The 17,500-nt window shown below is 47.0% G+C and overlaps 1 protein-coding gene across 1 annotated transcript in view; it reads right to left on the bottom strand.

The window, feature by feature from the left end:
* The window catches only part of LOC147028853 (uncharacterized), a 264,995-nt gene extending 249,313 nt beyond the window's left edge, over positions 1-15,682 (bottom strand). The window contains exon 1 of the mRNA XM_085876568.1: positions 15,340-15,682. Within this exon, the coding sequence (XP_085732694.1) occupies positions 15,340-15,682 (343 nt within the window). The remainder of the gene's footprint in view (positions 1-15,339) is intronic.
* Between the last annotated feature and the right edge of the window lie 1,818 nt (positions 15,683-17,500).

A 17,500-nucleotide genomic window follows, 5' to 3' on the forward strand; every position in this document is an offset into this window, starting at 1 on the left:
CTGCCTCCCACCTTTCTCGACTTCACGCTGTCGAAACCAGGGCTTTTAAGATCATTGGCATCTCCCGCAATGAAGCTGAGTCTTTGGGCCTCTCACTCAATCACCGCAGGTTGGTCGGTGGTCTTTCTGTCTTCTACCGACTCCTCTCCAGCCTTGCCCCCCTGCTCTCTCTGCGATTTGTCCCAACCACATTTCCACAGGGCGCTCAAGGTCCGCCAACAACCCCCTTCTGGTAAAACTACCAAAATCACGAATCACTGCTCATCTTCACTCTTTCATTCCTCTTTTTCCCGCCTTTGGAATAAACTTCCTCACTCTATTCTTTCCCATTCTTCCCTCCAGGCTTTCAAAACAGCTGTTCACCACCACCTCTTATCTTCCCCCATCCAAATCCTCGATCTTTTCTACCCCGATAATCCACCCATGCCCACTTCCTTCAATTCTTCTGCTTTCCTTCCTGAAAGTCCCTGTAATGTCCATCTTCTCCTCGCCATGTTCCCCGTCCCATCCCCATCCCTCTCCCTTCCACAGTTCACCTGTGTCTGTTCCCCAATGTTTTGTCCCTTCCACTCCCACCCCTCTTGTCTCATGCCTCCTTGCTGTGAGTTGTGTGTTAGCTCTCATACGAGCCTCGACCAAGGTATACAAAAAAAAAAATATATATATATATATATATATATATATATATATTTTTATATACATAAATATATATTGTTATATACATAAATATATATTGTTATATACATAAATATATATGTACTCGGTGAATGCACCCGGCACTGCCCGGGTTCTTTTTGAATGAATTTAATCTTCTATTCATATGTCTGACGCGAGCCCAGTATCAGTTCCCTATTGGGTCATGGCAGTCATAGGCTAAGGGGGTTGGTGAGGGGGAAGCACACCCTCTCCCGCCCCCCCCCCCCGGCCGAGGGGCCTTGCCACATAGCCTATAACCTTCCCGGGGCCCATCCCGACATTTTTTGTTTCAGTGGTTAGCTCCTATCTTTCACCTTTCAGGAGATTAGCACGTGCAGACAAACAAACAAACAGACAAACAAAAACTTAAAATCATATGTTAGATATGTTGTATATGGCATTGACCCCATGTCAATCGGCTGAACTTGAAAATTAACGTTACGAAATCAGGTGATGACGTCATAATTCGGAAACCGGAAGTCAGAAGTCCAATTATTTTACATTGGGACACTCCCGGGTACATGTTCTGTCAGCATGTGAAGTTTGGTGAGGATCAGTCCAGTACTTTTTGCGTGCATAGGTCACAGACAAACACACTTTCGACTATATATAGATATACTAGGACGTGCCCGTAAAAAAAAATAATAATAAGAATAAAAAAAAATAATAATAATAAATAAATAAATAAACCACACAGGCCGTTTTTTCGCTCTCACGTGCCCGTAGGTGCGTGACCCGGAAGTTCGATATTATTCGCAGTTACGATTATTCGCAATTTATTTTTAATACACAATTATTCAATTAGCGCCAACGTATTTTACCTTTTCGCAATGTCGTGGCAAGGAAAAACAAAAACAGAAGAGAAGAGAGTGAAAAAATGTACTTCCTGGTTCGGAGCATACCAGCACTCTGATGTTCCTGAAATTTATACACCGTCTAATATGAAAACGATCATAACTTGGGGCATTGTGTTTATCTATAAATGCGCATAAGAAATCGAGAAATTATTAGAATACACGAAGTCATCACTCTCCGGAAGCCCGTACGTTGTAACCCGTAATGGGGAACGTGGCTGTACTTCCCTTCCCCATCGGCCACACCCAAGCAACAACGTGTCTTCCCATTGGTTTGGTAAATAAATGGCCATAACTTGGGAAGCACTTGTCCGATTAATATCAAACCTTGAAAAGGCACATCCTCAGGTCCCCAGCAATATACCTGGCAAGTTTCAATTAAATCGGACCAGAGGTTGTCGAGAAACAGCGGTCATACACACACACACACACACACACACACACACACACACACACACACACATACATACACACACACACACACACACACACACACACACACACACACTGCTGGAATTATATATATATATATATATATATATATATATATATATATATATATTTATTTATTTATAGTGTTATGGATTTCAGAATCCGATCCGATGAATGCATACAAACAACCAGGTCCTCAGATAGTAATTTCCCTAAATGCATGTCCAGAATAGACCTATCCCCATATCTGGTCGGATTCTAAATGCGATTCGTTGAGAAGGGTAAACAATAGATTCCCTCTCTGATGGGAATCTCCTTTTTCTCTTTATGACAGACACATTCATGCACGTGAGATAGCCATTAGACCAGCGGAGGCTCGACACCCGCCTTTTTCTATCGACGTTGATGCACGCTTCTTTCACCGACGCAGACACCCGCCTTTTTCCATCGACATTGACACCAGCTTCTTTCACAAATGCTGACACCCGCCTTTTTCCCTCGGCGTTGACGCCCCCTTCTATCGCTGGTGCCAACGCCCACCTTTTTCCGTCAGCGTTTGGCACCTTATTCAGCAGCTCAGTGGATGCTTGCTGGCTCTTTTTCATGTCGGGCTGAACATTGGAGTGATGATTGTTGGTGTTTTATGAGCGCTTCACGTTTTTGCTCGGTAATTCTGATGGGTATCTGCTTTCTGCCGTTCGTCCGGCACCACAGGCATGGCGTCATGGGCTGGGGATGGTCACAGGGCGGGCGGGTTGTCACAGCAACGATACGCAAAATGTGGCAGGATGGATTTGGCTGGAGTCTGCGTCCACCCATACAGGCCACCTGTGGAAAGAGGACGGGAGGTCCGTTCTTGACTGGTCGGGTGGCGACGCTTTTGGGAGTCGGTTGGCGTCGGTGGGTCGGCGTCAGTCTGACGGCTTTTCCGGTCAGTCGACAACCAGTCGTGTGGCGATGGCTTTGAGAGTCAGTTGGAGTCGGTGAATCGGCGTCGGTTGGGCGGCTTTTCCGGTTGGTCGACGGCCGGTCAGTCGGCGTCATTCGGACGGTTTTGGGGGTCAGTCAGACCAGTCAGTTTGAGGGTCGGTTTTGTGACAGTCAGTTGGATGGCTTTTCCAGTCGGTCGACCACCAGTTGGTTGGCGGTGGCTGGTTGTGGTTCTGATGGATTTGAGGGTATTTCAGTCAGTTCCAGTCATCAATCGGCATCAGTCAGTTGGCGCCAGTGAGTTGGTGACAGCCTCAGCGCCTCACAGCTTCTCACAGCTCCTCAGCACTTCATACTGTCTCACAGCTTCTAACAGCTGTCTATCGGTTGTGGCTCTTGGTGTCTCCTGTGGGTGGATGACGCTCGGACCGTTAATGCTCGTTCTGCTCGAGACCTGCTCTTGGCATACCTGATTCTTGTCATCCCTGGTTCCTGGGAATGACGACATGACGTTGATTGGTGTTCAAGCCTGTTCGTGAGTGGATGCACAGTCAGGCTGGGCACTGGCAATGGACAAGGCACTCTCACACATTTCAAGACATATTATTTGACGTACGACGACTTCTATTTGGTGAGCGAGACTGGATTTCTCACCCCCTGAATGATCTGCTGGGTATCCTTATCTCGTGTTTAATTGTTAAGTAAGGCAGAGAGATAAGCATCTGCTCTTTGTCTCTTTTTTTATCAGTGCCGAATTAATTATTTATTTGCTTGCGATCATTTTGATTGATTTTGCTTGATTAATTCTTTATTTTTTGCTTGTGATTATTTTGATTGATTTTGAATTTATTTATTTTTACCACACAGAAATAAAAAGTTCTTTTTATTTTTTTAATTTTTCCTTATTAATGAATTCCTTTGTTGATGTTCCAACCTGTCCGTGCTTGTCCTTTCCTTCCATTGATCCAGCATTGTCCGAACCAAGATAGACTGGGAGGTAATTACCACATGAATTGACCTGTACCCACCCACCATACCACGAAGTTGTTGGTTACTCTAAAGCAATCCACCATACCACGAAATACGGACAAATGGGGATTAAACCCCCTTATAATACACTCGGTAACCATGGCTGTAACAATATATATATATATATATATATATATATATATATATATATATATATATATATATATATATATATAATGTATGTATAGATATATAATGTTGTGGATTCTCGCCCGGTCGGCGTGCGGATGACCGCCTCAGCCCAATTGCGGCCGTACGCGCCCACCGAACGAGCAATCCAGTCGTAGCTTCCGGATCAATGCCGAAACCCAGCTACGGGTGTTTTTATAACACCATAGATCAGCCAACTCTTCTGTCCATGCGCTTCAGGGTCAATCGCCGAATTATGGACATACCTAATTATTCGCGCAGACAGAAATGCCGGGGATCTACACCTCAACGGGACCTGCACGAAAACGAGCCGCTTTACGCAGCTCGTTTCGTATGCGATTGCCGAGCGGTTATAGATCGCCAAGTCCCATCAGACCCGATTATCTTATTGGTGTTAAAAGCCAGCTAACATTCCGAACGCTCCATGGCAGTCAATGAGAGGAAAGGACGCAACGAGCGAGTGACATTTAACAATGGGGACATTTATTTGAACACAGGCAATGCAATGAATGGGGGATAGGGAAAAAGACACGAGCAAAAAATCCTACTGGCGAGTTCTATTCCAATGTGAAGCAAATACAACACAGGCACTTAACAGTTTCCTACATATTAGACGGGCCCATGGACACACGTACGCACACGCACACACCCAAGAAATGGTAGCTGATGCCTTTAATAACGGACTCCAGCTCGGAGAACAGATGAGCTGAAACCCAGAACTTTGCTCGAACCTCTCCACCTACTGTGGTCTTCAAGTTGTTCGGACCTGGGCTCAAGGGAGAGCGAGCTGGATCCAATCGCCGTGAGCCACGATCCTTCCCGAGCTCCAGCGAATCCTCTCGCGCTTCCGAACACGTGCTGGTGAGACGAGGCGCCGATCCTTCCCGTAGATGCGTCGCTATCTCAAAGAACCACTGAGAAGATGAGGCCAATGAGTCGCACAAAGCCGGAAACCAAGCAGAGAACAGAGCTCCACGAACCAAGAAGAGCCAGCCGAGCAACCAGCTCAACTCTCTTCCGATGAACAAAGCCTCTCACAACACAAACCAAGAACTCTGAGCCGAGCAACCAGCTCAACTCTCTTCTGATGAACAAAGCAAAGCCTCTCTCAACACGAACCAAGAAGAGCCCAAAAAGCGAACCAAGCCAAGCAGAACCCGAAGGTCTGCTGAAAAGCCAAGCCGAAGCAAGAAGCTCTCCAAAAAGCCTCCACCTCGCCAAGCAGAACCGAAGCTCAATGAACCAAAAGTCTCAACCCTCGCCAAGCAGAACCCAAAGGCCTGCGAAAAGCCCAGCCGAAGCAAAAAGCCTCAACCCGAACCCGAGCCAAGCAGAAGCCGAAGCTCTACTGAAGAACACCACACAAACCAACTCAGGATCTCTTCCTTATTCTCCTCCGCCCTTCCCCCGCTCCGGCGTGACTCATCCCCTGTGCCCGCACAACCGCGGGTGGGAGGGAGTTGTTTACGTTCCGTGATTCAGGACGGGAGGGCTCTTCTTCCTCTTCGCAGAAGAGGGGGAGGGGCATCTCCATTGTTTTGTGATCGCTCCCTAACTATTAAATTGAATCGCAGCGCACTTGATCGATTTCTGCCCATTAAACAATGGAAGGTGAACTATCTCGGGAACAAGCACTTATCGACATAACTGACTAAAGGAACCTGAATGCTGTGTGCAATTGAATTCCAAAATTCGTAACATACACATATATATATATATATATATATATATATATATATATATATATATATATATATATATATATATATATATATATATATATATATATATATAGTCATGCGCCGCATAACGACGTTTCGGGAAACGATGGATCGCGTATATACGACGGTGGTCCCATAATCACATATACGATGAATCTGCCAGCTCCATTATAATGGAGCTGAAAAAGTCCTATCGCCGAGTGATAGAGCCGACGTAACGCTGCCAGTCGTATAAAAATAGCACATACAATTATGTACAGTACATAATACTTCATAATGATAATAAGCAACGACAGTGTGGCCCTGTTATAATACGATCGTTGAGGTCCATAAAATGTCATCACGAAAAAAAGCAGGGTCGTGCTAAATCGGGATTCCCAAGTTATGGCCATTTATTTACCAACCAATGACAAGACACGTTGCTGCGTGGGCGTGGCTGATGGGAGAAGGGAAGCTCAGCCACGTTCCCCATTACGGTTTACAACGTCGGGCTTCCGGAGAGTGATGACTTCGTGTATTCTAATAATTTCTCGATTTCTTATACGCATTTATAGATAAACAGAATGGCCCAAGATATGATCGTTTTCATATTAGACGGTGTATAAATTTCGGGAACATCAGAGTGCTGGTATGCTCCAAACCAGGAAGTATATTTTTTCTCTCTCTTCTCTTCTCTTTTTGTTTTTCCTTGCCACGACATTGCGAAAAGGTAAAATACGTTGGCGTTAATTGAATAATTGCGTCTTAAAAATAAATTGCGAATCATCGTCACTGTGAATAATATCGAACTTCTGGGTGACGCACGTACGGGCACGTGAGAGTGAAGAAACGGCCTGTGTGGTTTATTTATTTATTATTATTTTTTATTATTATTATTATTTTTTTTTTTTTTCGGGCACGTACTAGTATATTTAATGTATGTATATTGGGTAGTCGCTGGACTACCGTTTTTCTCAAGTTTTCCGTCTGTCTGAACGTCTGTCTGTTTGTATGCAATGGACAGCTCTGGAGGCCAGAGGAGTCAACCAATTTTGATGAAACCTTACTGGGAGGTTTATAACAGGATCTAGTTGTATGCTTTTGAGCACCGTTGCTATAGACGCCACCGTTGCCTAGCAACGGGACTTTGAAATTTTTGAAAAAATCCGAAAAAGAATTTATATATATTTTTTGAAAATCAAAAATCGGCTTCCTTGCTTTTATGCGCACTATAATCAACCTCTTTGTCAAAAATTTTCAGCCCGACCCGTCAAAAACTCTATGACTAGAATGCAATTATGTAGCGACCACCCATGTCGCCAAGTGGCGAGTGTATATATTGTTGTGGATTCTCGCCCGCCGGCGTGCGAACAACCGCGTTTCGCCAATGGCGGCCGTCTCGCCCACCGAACGGACAATCCAGTCGCGGCTTTCCGGATCAACGTCGGAAACCAGCCACGGGTGTGTTTTTAAGCACACCACAGCCTAGTCAATATCCTACCCGCGCGCGACAGGGTCAATCGCCGAATTGTCGATATACCTAATTATTCGTGCGGGCAGACTACCGAGAGACTGTACCTCAATGGGGCCACTGGGACACGAGCCGCTTAATGCAGCTCGCTCCGTTTTGGGATAACTGAGCGGGGTGTTATCGCGAGCCCCGTTGGACCTGATCACTTTATCGGATATTTAACAACCAACTATATTCCGAGTGCAATATGGCAGTTCAATTAGGGAAAAGACGCAACAACCGGGGTACATTTAAACAAGCACATTTATTCAACACACAACACATATGCAGTCATATATCAATCAATGCAAAACACGCATGCAGTTATTTAAAGTAAACGTGGGTAAGGGACAAAACACGAGCAAGGCAAAGAGCTACGACCGTTTATTTATGATGTACATGCACTTAACAATTCTACTTAGCGGACAAGGTGCCACAACGTTCATTCAAACGCAAAGAAAAACCCCAGGACAGATGAGGGGCAGACTGGACCCCTTGGGGTCTTTATTGATACCGAGCCATGTAGACTGCAGAGGCTCTGCGAGACCGGGCTGGCTACCTTCACCTTGCTGGGGCGACCCGCGACGTCCCGTCTCCACGATCCACGGTAAGGCACGGCTCGGCAGGCCACGCGCCTTGGCTCCGCTGGGCTCCGCTCTCTCCTCCTTTCCACACGCCTCCACAACCTCCCGCAGCCGACGACTCAGAGAGTGACCGCGAGTGAGAGAGACCCAGGTAGAGAGAGACCGACTCGACTGATAGGGAGCGAGCGACCACGACCTCCAGACTTCCAGACTTGCAGACCTCCAGACTTGCAGACCTCCAGACAGAGAGACACAGGAGAGAGACTCTCTCACCACCTCGCCAACCGCCAACTCAGACCTCCAACTCAGACTTCCAACTCAGACAGAGACCTTGACCGCGCATTCGGCGCTTTATAACCACTGTGCCTCGCCCCCCCCACCCCCTTCTCGGCGCGCGGGGGAAAATTCCAGGAGAGATCGGCTCAGTTCTTTTGGTTTGATAACTGCCTCCCCTCGTCTCTTCCGCACGTGTTTTCGTTGGGGGGGGGAGGGGTGAGGCCGTCGTCCGTTCTCTCCCGACGAATGTCAGGCTTCTTGCAACCCTGCTGAGGTGGCAACATGGTGGTGGTTACGGTTGTTGTTGTAATGGTCGTGTGGCTGGCGTTTTGTGGTGGTCGTGAGGGTGGTGTGGTTGGGCACTTGTGGTTAAGGTGGTTGTGTGAAGGCGGTGGTGGAGAAGGTGTTGGTGGTGGCGGTGGTTGTTGTGAAGCGGTTGGTCCAAAATAACGATAGTAAAAAAAAAACGGCTAACTCAAAGATCACAGCCTTGATCACACAAATAATCCCCATTAGACAACGGGAAATTTATCTGAACACAGACTTATCGGCATAACTGATATAAGGACCTATATGGTGCTCTACGAATTTCCACAGCCGTAACACTACCCCCTCCCCTTTTTACAGACTCGTCCCGAGTCGTCAAATTTTCGTGTACCATCATGTGTAAGTTTCCCCAAGTACATTTTATCTTCGGATCCCTGAGTGCTACATTTGGTGTATTCGTGTCCCAAAAATAAATAACCTACGGGCTGAGTAACTAATGAAACAAACTCACTCATACAGACGACTTGAATAAATTGCCGGCGCTACGACAAACATGCAGGGGGAGCAAAACCATGTACAATTTTAACTTAACTTACAAATTTTACACTAAACCATGGCCCAGGACTGATGGACTCTGTGGGAAAAAGAAGGCATGGCAATGTCAGCGGTATTTTGAGGGTGAGCGCCCCGGCAGCTGAAGGTCGGTTGTCTTCGGGATCTGTTCAAAAGGCCCCGTTGTCTGTCACAAAACCTTTTTATGTCTTCAGCTGCTGAAGGCAACTCACCCTAACCCGGCATGCCATATGCCATCCCACTGGCCATTCTTCAAGCAGGGAGCCAGGCTGCTCACACGCAGTCTCTGGCTCATGAAACAAATGCAGGTGACAGGGATTATGGCCGGCTGCACCAATGCAGTCCTCCCCCTTGAATGAGTGCAGTGAACACAAACGGTGCACGGGTGCACAAATGCAGTCTCCGTGTGTGGCTGCCTACAGGGCAGTCCATGCAGAACACTGGATGGCACTGACGCAAGCAAACACAAACAAATGAGCGGTGCATGGGCTGCTAAATGCAGTCCCGTGGTGCGACTGCCTACAGGGCAGTCCCTTCAGCTTGCGCGATGATCCTGGCACACATGGTGATGGATGGAATGGGGCAAATGCAAAGAAGGGCTAGCAGGCATGGGGTCAAAGCAAAGGCAGGCAGACAAGGCATCGCAAGGCAAGGCAAGGCCGGCACAGGTCGTTGTAGCAAAAACAGGCCAGCAGGTGAAGTTGACCGGCACAGGCCTTGTAGCAAAAACAGGCCGGCAGGTGAAGCTGGCCGGCACAGGCCTTGAAGCAGGTGTGTCGAGGCAGTGTGGTGGTGCTGGCCACTTGGAAGACGGGTTCGGACCTACCCTACTGTCTCCCTCCCAACCTATCGCCTTTGCCTGTCTCTGTCCATACCCACCCCCTTAGTTTGCAAAAATCAAAATTTAGCCCCAACTTATTTTTTTGTTTTATTTTATTTTCATTTCCCCCATTATAAATCGTCTCCCTAACCCCCTTTATCGTCTCTGTCCGGCTAACCTATCCTGTCCTAGCCGACTCCCAACCCCTATGTTCCCTTCCTGGAGGGGAATAAGGGAGAGCTAGTGTCCTGTGTCGAGGCCCAACGAAGCCTCAGAATCAGGGTCAGGTCAGGTATGGGAGCATGTGCCAGAACAGCGCGTCGCTGCGTCCACTTTCCGCCGGTACTCCAGGGGCCTCCGTCTGGCCATCCCCCAGGCAGATGCCAGGCCCATCCCCATCTCCTTGAGAAGGGGCCCCTTCTCCATCACCTTACACCATACATCTCCATCACCATACATACCATATGTAATAAAAAAAACATCTCCATCACCATACATACCATACATACCACATGTAACTCATGTGATCAAGCAAGGCAAGAGACGCATGCAGTTTGCAATCGACAAAGGCAAAACAAAAGAGCTACTACCGTCTATCTATTATGTACACACTTAACAGTCCTACTTAAAGACATGGCGCTACAACGTTCATGCAAAGAAAAGCAAGGAAAAACCCCAGGACAGACGAGGGGTAGACTGGACCCCTTGGGGTCTTTATAAACACGGAGCCGTGTAGACCGCAAAGGCTCCGAGACACCGAGCTGGTTACCTTGTCCCTCGTGGTGACCTCAGAATGACCTCCTCATATCTCAGCGATCTACTTTAACACGCTGAGTCCAGTGGCCCACAATGAGAGCAAAGGGATGGATGGTGCGGAGTGGTACATTTCCGAAGCTACCCTAACGTTTATTACTCCTAAACTACCCTGGAGCTTTCCAAAAGCACCTGTCACTTAATCTACTGGTTCTACCAACCAAGATTCCCATCACCTGTGTTGGTGTCCTCACAATTTTGGGCCTCGCCCTCCAATTTTCCTTTCGTGCCATTGCACGGTCTCATGGCTGGGAGGTGTGGCTCCCTTGGCAGGAACCACCCTCTGGCGATTCTCCAACGATGGCACTCCCGGGCTCTGCAACTGTCTCTGAGCCTTCCAGCTCCCTAAAAACTGGGGAGTGCCCTCCCTGGCTACTCCCCCTTGATGCTCACATGGCAGGCTGGCGCCGGGCCCCTTCCCTGGGTGCAACTGTCTCCGAGCCTACCAGCTCCATAAAAACTGGGGAGTGCCCTCCCTGGCTACTCCCCCTCGATGCTCACGTGGCAGGCTGGTGCCCGGGCCCCTTCCCTGGGTGCCCGTGCCCAATGCACTGCCCACGTGGCCAATGGCGCCCCTGGCCCCGCATCATGCGGGCCCACCCATGCCCACTACACTATCCCAGCCCCCATGGGCCCTTGGCCTACCGCGGCCAACTAGCCTGGTGCCCGGTGTACCCCCTAAGCGATACTCCCCGTTCGCAGCCATGCTCCCAGCAGTCAACAGGGCTCCTGCACCCCTCCAAACGGATTTCGAGCCTACGTTCCCACCAACAGCAAAATGACCTCCATTTTTTCTATTTGACTAACCCACTAACTGACATTATTCTGACCTCGGGGTCCCTTGGGTGGGAATCACTCCTCCCCCCAATCACTCATCGCACCATACATACCACATTCACTCCATCCACTCGGGCCCGCTGGCCCTCACTCACTCATCATGTTTGTTTTCATTTCATTCCTCTTCTCACCCATCGTTGATCACTGCCATTCTTCTTACTAAATCCCTCAACTAACTCGTGCTCCCTCGTCATCCCTTAAACTATAGCACATCCTTTTAATCTACGTAGCTAAGCTACATCCCCACTACACATCCAAAGTCTGTCCTTGTCTCCAAATATCATTTCCATCTTAAATCTAAACTGAAATCCCTCTAACTAATCCATTCCACAGGCCCCATGAGGACTTATCCCTGCCCCATGAAGCCAGTCTAACTAAACTAACCCGTCCCGCTAACTAGTTGTGTCCTGTGCCCAAGACAGGGGGGTCTTCCACCCCTGACTAGGCTCGTGTACTCGCAACAAGGCTCTTCGAGCCTTGCGCCTCTGCGGGAGCGGCTGTTCCAGCTCTGGCTACTCTGGCAAGACATAACCAGGAGGGCGTACGATCGCCCTTGTGAGATCTCAGGCGGGCCGCGTGGACGATCCGGGGGAGGCTCGTGGTCCCATTTTAATTTTAAGGACCACATCACTGATTTGAGCCAGGATGACCCCCGGGTCCTGCCAAGGCGAGGTGAGCTTCGGGCATCTGCCCTTCCTCCTCCGGGGGTTGAAGAACCAAATCTTCACCCCCGGTGGTTACTCACTCGCCTGGCTCCGGTGGTCGTACCTGCGCTTCATCTTCATACCCGCCTGTTGGAGCTGGTGGCGAGCGAAGGCATGAACTTTTTCCATGCCTTCCTCCAACCGACGGGCATAGCCCTCCCCTGGGGGTCTGTCGGGACACTCAGGTGTCGGACCGCACAGCAAATCGACGGGGCCTCTCAGCTCCTGTCCATACATTAACAGCGCCGGACTACAAGCGGTGGCCCCATGTTGGGACGCGCAATGAGCCATCAAGAGATACGGGAGATGTTCGTCCCAATCCTCCTGATTATCGGCTGTGAAGAGGGCCAATTTTTGGATTAGGGTCCTATTGAACCTCTCCACCATGCCGTCAGATTGTGGTCTCAGGGGCGTTGTTCGGGTTTTTTGAATTTCTAGGAGTCTGCACACCTCCTTCAGCAATTCACTCTCAAAATTTCACCCCTGATCCGTGTGCAGCTCCTCCCGAATCCCACTCCTGACACCAGTTTTGTGGATCTCCGCCCGCCGGCGTGCCAGCGACCGCGCTTAACCAATAGCGGCCGCTTCACCCACCCAACGTGCAATCCAATCGTGGCTTTCCGGATCAACGCCGAAAACTAGCCACTGGTGTGGTTTAAAGCACACCACAGCCGAGTCAATATTCTACCCAAATTGTCGATATACCTAATTAATCGCGCGGGCAGACTACTAAGAGATTGTACCTCAACGGGGCCGCTTGGAAACGAGCCGCTTATGCAGCTCGCTTCGTTTTGGGATAACCGAGCGGGGGTATTTATCGCGCAGCCCCGTTGGACCTGATCACTTTATCGGCTATTTAAAAACCAACTATATTCCGAACGCAGAATGGCAGTTCAATTCGGGAAAAGGACGCAACGAATAGGTTAACATTTTAACAAGCACATTTATTGAATAAGCGGCACATATGCAGTCATGCAGTCATGTGATCAAGCAAGGCAAGAGACGCATGCAGTTTGCAATCGACAAAGGCAAAACAAAAGAGCTACTACCGTCTATCTATTATGTACACACTTAACAGTCCTACTTAAAGACATGGCGCTACAACGTTCATGCAAAGAAAAGCAAGGAAAAACCCCAGGACAGACGAGGGGTAGACTGGACCCCTTGGGGTCTTTATAAACACGGAGCCGTGTAGACCGCAAAGGCTCCGAGACACCGAGCTGGTTACCTTGTCCCTCGTGGTGATTCGCTAGGGCGACCCTCGATGTCCCCTCTCCAGTGACCCACGGTAAGGTATGGTACGGCAGGCCGCGCGCATTAGCTCCGCTGCGCTCCGCTCTCTCCAGTCCCCTACCGTGGCTCCACACACTGCCCACAACTCCGACATGACACTCTTTTTCTCTCCTCAACACATGTCACAACCTATATTCTCCTTCACCAAAATCGAATTGGCTTGTTCTTGTCACCTTCCCGACTCTTCCACCACATTTTTTCATATCTCGTCCATATTTCGTGACCAGTGGTGCCATCGGGTCCTCTGTTCAACATACTTCCCATGGTTGGAACACACATTGCTTTATCGCGCAAGTTTGCATACCTTGGAGCTATCCTGCCAACCCTAATGGAACAACAGGGCTGTCCCCACGGAAATTTCTTGGAGATTCATCATGCTGCATTAACTGCTTCACGAGGCAGAGCAGGACAGGGTCAGCCTAGGCCAAATGGAAGAACGGGATAGATCTAGCTCACCTGGATCTGTTGCTGAACAATTAAATCAAAGTGAAAAACAGAATTACTACCTCATTCATTACAACTCATTACTTCAAAGTGTGAGGGGCACACAATTCACTCGTTTGCTTTTCAATTCATTCTTGACTTCTCATTCTCAGGGTTTGAAACTCAGAGCTGAATGAGGATGTCATAAACTCATTTTCAGGGATTATCAATGCTGCTGTGTCCATGCACAGTTTACAAAGCGAAACAATTACATACATACATACATACATACATACATACATACATACATACATACATACATGGCCTGATCTTCCTCAACTGGTCTTCTCTGGCTGTCTGATTTGTACAAGCCATTCAGTTTGGGTTCGTGAATCGCCAGGAATCGGATACAGGAAAACCCCAAAAACTGAACCCTCTTTACAGAAATGGGGTCGTAGCTGGGGTGAGCCTTTGGCTAATCGAGTCAATCAATCAAGGGGCATGTAGTTGTAAGCTGGGGGTGAGAGAGCGGTTGTGGTCGCCTTGAGAAAATTCATTCTTTTTAAACCCAATGTTGCACCTCATGTCATTTGAAAGTGTCACCTGTGACGATGCATGGACTTCTCATCATCCAATGCGCGACCCAAGGCACACCAGTCAGTCACGTCGTTGTCATCTACAATTTTCTTTGTTTCAATAACTTTAAACATTACATCATCAACATTCGATAAATCCATATTAAAAGTCTTCATTCACCTGCCTTGTAAAGATATATATATATATATATATATATATATATATATATATATATATATATATATATATATATATATATATATATATCTCTCTCTCTCTCTCTCTCTCTCTCTCTCTCTCTCTCTCTCTCTCTCTCTCTCTCTCTCTCTCTCTCTCTCTCTCTCTCTCTCTCTCTCTCTGTGTCTGTGTCTGTGTCTGTGTCTGTGTCTGTGTCTGTGTCTGTGTCTGTGTGTGTGTTTATGTGTGTGTATATATATATATATATATATATATATATATATATATATATATATATATATATATATATATATATATATATATATGTCCACCACTCCTCCTAGCCGTGCTGTTTTCTGTACTCAGCCAAATAACAACACATTACACCATTTTTCGTGTTGTAAACTTTAGTCTTCAGTGGTAAACCATCGTGTGATGGATTATAACATGATGAGCAGCAATACCTACCTCTAAAGTTTTGTGCCTGTTTATGAAGGGGATTGAGGGGGGGCATTCACACAGACCCCTGCCCCTTACCAAATGGATGATGACGCATCCACGTTTAAACAACCCACAATTGCACCCCCTTGATCCCTCCTTATATTTTCCAAGCGCTTTGTTATCCAAGAGGTGCCACCTAGGTATCTTGATCATATAATATAATCGTCACACAAAGTGCATGCATGGACACATACCTGTGTCGCTGTCGTGCCTGGAGCCACTTGTACCCATCATCCCCGTGCAGCTCACGGCCCGGGAATCGGGAACTTTGCGCCGGCCAATGCACTGAACTCGAGGGGGTCTGGATGCGCATCCGAGACCCCTTTGGATGGGCCCGGGAGGATGGCACGAGAAGCGAAGCGCAAACTTTCCCCGTGTAGACTCCTGGCAGGGCTCAAGCCAGGACCAGGTCCAGGTTTGAGCAACTTCCAGTGAGGGAGCTCTGCGATCCCGCTCTGCGCTCCTTTTCCCAGCGCTTGGAGGCGGTAGAGCCAAAGGGGCCGTGGGAATTGGGCGGGGTTCGCAGTTCGGGACCATTTCTTCTTTTTTTTTTTGGTGCGGAGCTTTCGCTTTTTTCGCACAAACCCCGACTTGACTGTACAGTTTGCACCCGTCACTGTGTTCTTAATGCAGCTTGTTTTGGCCTCGACCCAACATGATTATAAAGATAACAGTAATGGCAATAAGCATCGTTTTAAATCACGGACAAGCAACCATAAGTTGCCAATAATAGCGCAGACCTTTACTGGATCTAATGACCTCTTCCTTCGTAAAGTTCCTTTTTTTAAGGTAACTCATATTTAGTATTATTTTTGCACCCATGAACAAAAAGTTTGTTTTAAATTAGATTTTTGTCAAGTATATTGTTATCATCACCTTAAAGTTAAAAAGCGATAACATTGTAAAGAGATGGGTGACCTTGCCTTTTTTAACCACAATGGTATTTCCATATGCAAGTCATTCTGTGAAGGAATACAAATGGACGTGACGCTGCCCATGGCATACTTGGGACTTGATTAAGATCCAAAAGCAACGCGCGAGCTCTCATAACGACTCGACAAACCATTCATTTTGTCGGTGGAACTTCGAGGAGACTCGATGGAAATGACATTTAGTTCAACCAGTAGCATGCAGGTCATTGCTCAGGTGTTCAGTTTACTTACTAACGTTATACGAGCGAAACTTTACAAAGACTTGAAAAGCGTGTGAGCTGCACACGTGCGTAGGAAGCAAAAACATCCATGCTAGTCCAACTGGGGTTGATGGAGGGGTGAGAGTAGAATGCATATCGACCTTGAGCCTCCTCGGTAGCGGATTCCAGCAAGGCATGAGGAGGCTCGAAAGGAGCCGTTTTTACCACAGATGAAATACGAGACGGAAACAACAGTAGAATGGTCAACAATAGCAATTGCACCTCCAGGCCAACCTCACTCTTTTCTCCTTTCCTTCTCAAGGTCAGAAGGCTTGCCTGTGAAACAAGATGGTGAAATTAAAGAATTGAGATAAAAAGTAATGTTGTTAGTTAGTATTATGATCCAAAGGGAATTGAATTATACATTTTACTCCATGGCTCGACTGCTTTCAAAACCCCTCTCCATATTTAGGAGTTATATTTTCAATGAAAACAAAAAAATGCATGAAGAGGTGCCAGCTAGGTATCTTGAAACAAAAAAAACAAAAAAGTTTTAAAAAGTGAAAAGGGCTTGCATACAATTCTTCTCGATCTATATTATATCTATCTATTCTTTCTATATATCTACTGATTATATTGTATCCATATATTCTTCTATCCTCACGATATTCTATCTATCTATATATATATATATATATATATATATATATATATATATATATATATAAATATATATATATATATATATATATATATATATATATATATATATATATATATATATATATGTATATATATGTATATATATAAGCCTGGTGTTGGCGCAGTGGTTAGGGCAGCGGCTTGGGATCCAAAAGGACCTGAGTTCAAGCCCCGTTGGGCCACTGAATTAATACACCAGGGGGTTGACTCAGCCTGTCATCCTTCCGAGGTCGGCAAAATGAGTACCAGTATACTGGGCCGGTGTATACCCCGGTTAAAATAGGTGTACCATATCCCTGTGTCGTAAGAGGCGACCAGGGTTGCGTCAGGAAGGGCATCCGGCGTAAAACATGTGCCAAATCACTATGCGGATCGGATGATCCGCTGTGGCGACCCCTCACGGGAGCAGCCGAAAGGAGAAGAAGAAGAAGATATATGTATATATATATATATGTATATATATATATATATATGTATATATATATATATATATATGTATATATATATATATGTATGTATAA

The sequence above is a fragment of the Eptatretus burgeri genome, chromosome 4 (assembly GCF_056783735.1).
Source record: "Eptatretus burgeri isolate ZD-2024b chromosome 4, Ebu_testis_v1, whole genome shotgun sequence".
Classification (NCBI taxonomy): domain Eukaryota; kingdom Metazoa; phylum Chordata; class Myxini; order Myxiniformes; family Myxinidae; genus Eptatretus; species Eptatretus burgeri.